Genomic DNA, 7,332 nt, shown 5'->3' on the forward strand with positions numbered 1-7,332 from the left:
GGGAACCACGTATACAACATTTCCCTGCCTTCATCTTTGGGTCCCAAAAGCCATGAGAATAGCTCTCACACTCAATTTTCAGGAACCCAGGGACTCACCTCACAGTCACCACAGTCTGAGAGCTAAGCCTCAATTTCCAGTCAGAAACACGAGGGAATCTCACACACACACACACACACACACACACACACACACACAATCTTCACATTTGGAGAGTGAAGGATTTTAGAACTGAGAAAACTCCCCCCACAAACACACACACCTTCTCCACACTCAGAGAACAGAGGAAACCCCCCAACCTTCAAGTTGGCATTCCCAAGGAACACTTCTTGAAAGTGGAAGATGCGAGCTTCACAGATAATTTCAGGGTTAGGAGAATTGGGGGGGCCTAACCCCCATCCATCTCCAGGGTCAGAGAGCCAGAGGACCTTCTGCCCATCCCCTGTGCATGCCCTGGGGTAAGAAAGCCCAGGGGGAAAAAACAAAAACAGGAGAAGCCTCAGAGAATGGGCAGTGCACGCATTCTTTGCCAAAGACTCAGCCCTTTCTTACCATACCGGTCACTGGATTAGGTGAGAACTGGGGCCCAGCTCGCTGGATCCATCTCCCTCCCAGGAATGGAGCCAAATAGTGTGAGGAGCTGGCTGGTGTGTTGAGGTGAAGCCCAGGGACCCAGGGGCAGTCTGCCACTCTCCGTCTGAGACCTGGCCCCATTCACTGTCCAATAAAACCAAATCCCGGATCCATAAGAGAAACTGACTGGGAGAGCATTTCTGGACATTCAACTGTCTTGGAAAGAATTCGGAGGGAGAGAAGACTGCAATAGGGAGCCCTTCAACCAAAGGCTGTGTTCCTTGTTACAACTTCATTTTCTGTGGCCTACAAACTTCCCCGATGAAGGTATTTACTGTTTTGTAAGATGCCATCCCGGAACATGGCTGATATTGGATTTGTTCCCTCTGTTCACAGCAAACCACCCCGTCACAAGATGTCTTTATTTTATTTTGTTGAATTCTGCTCCGTCCGTGATGTTGTTAGCCTGACTCGTGACAACCCCTGACCTTAAGAGGGTTTTCCTTGGCTGATTTGATCTCCAGGCCTTTCTTCCTAGTCTGTCTTAGTCTCGAAGCTCTCCTGCCAGCTGAGTGGTGGCTCTGTGTTTTGCCTTGCCCAGGAATTGAACCTGGGTTTCGTGAAAGGGAGGTGAGTGACAGTTTCTCCAGACACATCACAGCCCCCCTTTTCAGAGAACTGAGCAAAGCTGTAAGCAATCCCGGGTGCGGGAAGTGGGGTAAATGGGTGACATCATTGGGGAGAACATCAGAACATTCTATACTGAGACCAGCCTACTCTTAGGAAGGACCTGCAAGAACGTATGTGCTGGCTCAGATCAGAGGACGTGTCCTCACCATTCAAGAGGTGCTGTCTGCCCTTGTCCTGGGAAAACAGGGCCACCTGTGGAGTCTTACCCAAGTCACAGGGGAAGGGGTCATTCCTGCACCTGCAGGCAGCCAATACCTGAAGCCCATTTGTCAGCATCCCAGGGTTCAGGTGAGGCTCAGTATTGTCAGGGGGCAGCAGGGACCTGGAGCACGGCTCAGGGTACTCATGGCAGCAGATGAGCTCTGAGAGGGAAAGTCAGGCCTGCAAGACCGAACCTCATGAGCAGGGTTCCAGGGTCTGGAGGAAGTTGGGTCCTAAATGATAGATTTGGGTAGCGTGGAACCCTGAAGCTTCTTGAAGGCTCCTTCTGACCTGAGCCTGCCAAGGGTCCTGAGGACTAGGAGCAGGGAGCTTGTTGTGGGCAGGGCCTGGAGTCCCCGGAGGAACAGGCACCCCAGAAAGGGCTAACTCCAAACCCTCTAGGCATGACTTCCCCCCTGAGGTGGCTGGGAAGGCCATAGATGGCAGGAGGAATGCTGAAGGGGTCCCAGACATGTTGCTCAGCACCACCCTGCCGCTCTACCCCACCTCCCCAAGGTCCTAGTGCACTGTACTGGGCCAAGGGCTGCCCATGGGTCTTGAAAGATGGAGACTACTGCTGGCCCTGCTTTGCTCCCACTACACCCCCAGAATTGTATCTCTGGCCACTGTGTTCCATCAAGTGTCCCAAACTCCAGCAGGACCTGACCCTAGGGGCTCCTCAGGGATGTACTGGGCGCTCAGGAAGCTGCGAGGGGATAGTAACCCACCACTTTGGAAATTGGTGTGGAGTTTCCTAATAGTTAGCATACACCTGCCTTGTACCCAACACAGGCCAAATCTACTCCTGCTTAGGGTAGGCCCGATCCCCCAACCCCCAAGGCCACACAGCAGAGGTAAGACTCAGCAACAAGATTTATTGAATGAAACTAAATGAACTGTTGAAGGGAAGGGATCACAACTGAGGGGACAGGTAACCACCACCAGGGGCCACGCTCCCTTGTGGGTCCCAAATGAGGAGCTTCAACTGCCCTCATGATTTGGTCTAAGGGACAGGCAAAGGACACTGGAAAACACGTTACATGACAAAGGAAACGGAGTCCCAGGCAACAGCAGGGGTGGATCTTCAAGCAGTCCTCTCAGGGCTCCCCACAGCTACCCGGTCCCTGGTCCATTCTTCTTCCCAGAGGTCGCCCTCAGTTTGAGGGCTGCCACTCTCGAGCCTCTCCATTCATCCTTCCCACTGTCTTCCAGGCTGGGCTGGGGTCTCCAGGGAGGAACTGCTCAGATAGAAACACACAGCTTCCCAAGAACAAGCAACAGCATCTGTGATGGTGGTGTGGTGTGGTGGAGGGGGTGGGGGGGTGGAACAGAGAATACAGGGCCTACAGAGATTCAGGAGGGCTTTCCAGAGCAGGAAGCAGGCCACCCCAAGGGATGATGAAGGGTCCTCTCCTAGGGAGGCCCCAGTAGCTGGTTCCTTAGAGATGACAGCCTCCCCAAGTCTCCCAAACCCAGAGCAGTGGCCCTGGGCATGGGCTGGGTGATAAGACATTGGGGGTCTGTTGGCCTGCTCTGGTTTGCTCCTGTCTCCAGTGGCCCTGCATGAACACAAACAAACAACCCCATCTCCCACTCCCTAAACTGCTCCTCCTCTTCCAATTTCTTATCTTCCTCTTCCTCCTCCCATTATTCTTCCTCCTCTGATTTCAGATTCTTGTTTACCTCTTCTAATTTCTGATTATTCCTCTGCCTCCTTGAATTTCTGATTCACCTCCTCCTCTAATTTCAGATTCTTCTCCTAATTTCTGATCCTCCTCCTCTAATTTGAGACTCGTCTCCTCCTCCTCTTGTAATTTCTTATCCTCCTCCTCCCATTTATCCTCCTCTTCCAATTTCTGAACCTCCTCCTCCTCCCATTAGTCTTCCTCCTCTAATTTCAGATTCTTCTCTTCTAATTTCTGATCCTCCTTCTCCCACTAGTCTCCCTCCTCCTCCTCTAATTTCAGATTCTTCTCCTCCTCCTCTTGTAATTTCTTCTCCTCCTCCTCCCATTTTTCTTCCTCTTCTAATTTCTGATCCTCCTCCTCCTCCCACTAGTCTTCCTCCGCCTCCTCTAATTTCAGATTCTTCTCTTCCTCCTCTTGTAATTTCTTCTCCTCCTCCTCCCATTTTTCTTCCTCTTCCAATTTCTGATCCTTCTCCTCCTCCTTCCATTAGTCTTCCTCCTCTAATTTCAGATTCTTCTCTTCTAATTTCTGATCCTCCTCCTCCTCCCACTAGTCTTCCTCCTCCTCCTCTAATTTCAGATTCGTCTCCGCCACCTCTTGCTCCAACTATTCCTCTGCCTCCTTGAATTTGATTCTCCTCTTCCTCCAATTATTCCTCCTCCTCTTCTAATTTCTGATTCTCCTCCTTCTCTGGTTATTTCTATTATTTCTCCTCTTCCTCCTCTATTATCCCCCACCCCCAATTTCAAATTCTTTTCATCCTGATTGTCAAAGCTGCCCTCACATCTATTAGCTGGAAGCAGGCTACAGGGTCATTAAACCTCCCAGGCTGCTGGCCAGATGTCAGTTGCCCTCAGGGTGCAGGGCGTCCTGCAGGCTACCCTCCTGGGACTCCCCCAGGGCAGTGCAGATCATCCTGAAGACAGGCTTGACTCTGGGATCTCCCCTCTGGGGGCTTCTCTCCAGGCTGCACTGATCTCCCTCCCTGGCCCTGGCTCCTGATGGCCCCACCCCAGGATGGGGTGGCCCCGAGGGATACTTATCCTGATCTTCTGTGGGCTGGGGGCCACCAGTCACCTGCATCTCAGTTTCCTTGGGGTGGACGTTAGCGGGTGGCATTGAAAAAGAACCTGGTTTTGGTCCTGAGTTCTCAGCTACACTTCCCCTCTTACACGAGTGCGGCTCCAACTTGATACGTCTGGCCCCCCACTCTCTGGGAGGTTTCCCGGCCCTCTTCCTCTCCTGTGCTGTGCTGCAGGGCCTCCAGAGGTGGTCTGTGGTTGGCACAGTGGGGAACCTTCCTGCTGAAACTAAGCTAGTGGCCTCAACCTCCCGCTCTGCTCTGACCTCATCCCTGACCTCATCCGAGGTTCCGGCCCTACTCTCCCTCCCTGCTGCCTGCTCGGTCACCCCCTCCTCCCAGTATCTCCCGCTGGGAGAATTGCCCTGTGATTTTGAGCCTGTACTGCTTAAGGCCTGGGGTGGCTCACTGCCCCAGCCCCCACCCCGTTTCCCGACTCTTCAAAGGAACCTGGCAGCTCCGGCATGGCAACCAGCTCCGTCTCCATCTTCACAAACAAGGCCGGGTTGGCCTGGACACTGCTGTAGTTGTAGGGCAGGTGGCGACGCTTGATGATCGGGGAGGCCCCTTCCTTCCCGGTCTGGTTGCCGCTCTCCACCAAAGGTGCTGCTGACGCAGGGGTCTGGACGGCAGGGCCGTGGACCTCCACCGCCACCTGCCTATTGGAGGGCCGGCGGGCCCTGCTCCCCGCCTTGGACTTCTCCTTGCCCAGTGCCTGGCTCATCTCCCATGCCTCCTCGTCGCGCACGAGTTTCATCATCTCCAGGAAGGTTGGGGGGCAGCATCGCTGGTCCAGGACCTCTAGCTTACCTCGGAGAGGTGGAGTGAGGGAGGCCCGGCTCAGGATGTGCTTCAGGCGGATTGTGTCCATGCTGCGAATGGAAATGGGGCTGTGCTGCACTGCTTTGTGGAGCAAGGGCTCCAGGTGCAGCAAGTACACTGAGGTCTTCTCGCCGATCTTCTGTGTGGCCTGCAGGAAATGGTACTGGGAGCTGCGGCCGTCCTCCTTAGAGCCAAAGATCTGGGTCAAAGCATCCAGGCACTCTTGCACCGAGATGGCCTCGTTGTTGGCCCGCAGCACGCGCATGATTGCCTGCGCGGGGCCACGCAGGCTCTCCAGCAGCCGCCGCCGCTTCTCGAACTCAGTCACCTGCCACATGAGCAGCATCTCCTGGGCCTGCTCGAGCCAGATCTCAAAGGGCTCCTCGCCAGGCAGCGGGACCTGGCCCCCAGAGAATACCTTCAGCTTCCGGTACCACATGCTGTCGTTCGGGGACTGCAAGCTGTACACCTCTTTGGGCTCCTCGCTGGTAGCTGCGGCTTTGTAGCCCATGCTCGTGATGACGTCGACCAAGCGCCGGCCTTCGTCTTTCAGGAAGAAGTTGAAGTGATCCATAAACTCATCGTCAGTGTTGCGGGGCTTCACCACCACCTCCCAGGCGCCCCCTCTGCCCAGGATGTGAGTGGGCATGAGAGCGTAGTTCATGGGCGCCAGCAACTCCAGGAAGACAGCCTTGGCGTTGTCTTCCCTGCGGAACATGCAGCCCACCACCTTGTGGGGCAAGTGGGGCTCCAGGGTGGCCCTGATGGCCTCATTGATCTCCTCCTCACCACATTGGATCGGGATGCCCACGATAAGCACAGCCCTCCTGGGGTCCATATCCATCCCCTTACACCAATCCTCCAGCAGGGCCACGGCCATGGCTGCCTCGAGTTTGAGAGTGACTGCAGCCAACGACAGCCTGTGAATGCAAAGGGGCATGCGCTCATGAGGTCCTACTCCCCACCCCCCACTCCCTGGGGCTGCTGCCCCTTCTTTTCCTGGGTTGGGTGTGAGGGATGTCCCCACACGGAGCTGCCCACAGCCCATCAGCCTGACCCACTGACCTTCTGCAACGGTGCGCTCCTCTTCCACTCCCTGGGATGCTGCCACAGGAACCTGTGAAGAGAAAGGGCCCAGCTCAGGGGCTTTGGGTCTGGGGCAGCTCAGCGCCCCCTCGGCGAACGAACGCCTGACAGCTGAAAGGGCTGGAGCTTATTGCAAGGCCGGGAGGCGGTGTGTGTGGGGAGCGGGTGACAAGCTGTAGTGTTGCTATGGCAACAGGACAGTGGCCTCTGTGCCAAGCGAATGTCACGCAGCGAGGTTAAAGCTCTTGAGCAACAGGTGATGTCACTGGTCTGAGACTGATGACGCAACAAGGGGGAAGGTGGCCAATGAGAGTCTGTGGAAGCTTCGAGCAGAGGCGCAGACAGCTGACAGTTCCCACCCTCCTGCCCTGGACCAGCGGCAAAGCGGCCCCTCCCAGCACACTGCTCACCTACCTTAGGCCCAGCACCCCACACGATCCCAATCAGGCAAGTCCTGGGTCAGGGCAGCTGCACGAAATCTGCTGGAGACAAGGGAAGGAGTGTGTTATGTTCCCCTCCCCTCTCCTCACAGAGGCGCTCCTCCCCTCAGGGAGCCTCAGACCCGAAGTGGACTCCCAAGTACAGTCCTTATGGCCTGTAAATAACTAAGATGCAAATTATAAGGCAGCTGCTTTGTCTCCCTCCAGAGATCCCTCAGAAGAAAGGTCTGGCGAAAGACAGTCCCCTCAGGATAGCCACTGAAAACCCTATGGGTGCAGTTCTACTCTGACACACACGGGGACGCCAGGAGCCAGGGTGCTCTCAATGGCAATGGTTTTTTGGTTTGTTTGTGACCTTGGTTGTTGGTTTGGTTTCCCCCCCGCCATCCCGGAAGAACTCGAAAGGGCTGTAGCAAGGGATACAAAACCTACTCCCCGCCCCCACTCACATCTTCCTCGCTCAATCCTCCATTTTGTTCTCACTCCCAACCTGGTTCCTACTGCTCCCAGCCCCCACACCGCCCCTCAGTCAGTGTCCCCGAAGCTCACCCCCAACCCCCTTGTATATCCCAGTCCGTCCATCCTCCCCTCCCCCCAACCTGGGCTCCTGGCGCCTTTACGCTGCACGCACCTCGGCCCACGCGTCCACTGCACACCCTTCCACCCTGGCCCGTGCACCCAAAGCCCCCACTCGCCCCAAACCCTGCTCCAGGCGCCTTCACGCCCCCCATGGCCCCCACTCGCCCCAAAC

The 7,332-nt window shown here is 55.6% G+C and overlaps 1 protein-coding gene across 4 annotated transcripts in view; it reads right to left on the reverse strand.

Annotated features, from left to right (window-relative positions):
* Nucleotides 1-3,615: 3,615 nt before the first annotated feature.
* PNMA5 (PNMA family member 5) overlaps nucleotides 3,616-7,332 on the reverse strand; it is an 8,603-nt gene continuing 4,886 nt past the window's right edge. For 2 of the 4 annotated variants that reach the window (XM_004715629.2, XM_045285552.1), the window contains exons 2-4: nucleotides 6,556-6,620; nucleotides 6,121-6,172; nucleotides 3,616-5,975 (exon numbers count right to left, since the gene is read on the reverse strand). In XM_004715629.2, coding sequence (XP_004715686.1) covers nucleotides 4,622-5,935 — 1,314 coding nt within the window. In that variant the 5' untranslated portion in view covers nucleotides 5,936-5,975; nucleotides 6,121-6,172; nucleotides 6,556-6,620 and the 3' untranslated portion in view covers nucleotides 3,616-4,621. Of the gene's footprint in view, nucleotides 5,976-6,120; nucleotides 6,173-6,555; nucleotides 6,624-7,332 lie in introns of all 4 variants that reach the window. The other 2 variants (XM_045285550.1, XM_045285551.1) reach the window with 1 other exon arrangement.

Source organism: Echinops telfairi, unplaced genomic scaffold, assembly GCF_000313985.2.
Source record: "Echinops telfairi isolate 266 unplaced genomic scaffold, ASM31398v2 ScPeMD7_7472;HRSCAF=8510, whole genome shotgun sequence".
Classification (NCBI taxonomy): Eukaryota; Metazoa; Chordata; class Mammalia; order Afrosoricida; family Tenrecidae; genus Echinops; species Echinops telfairi.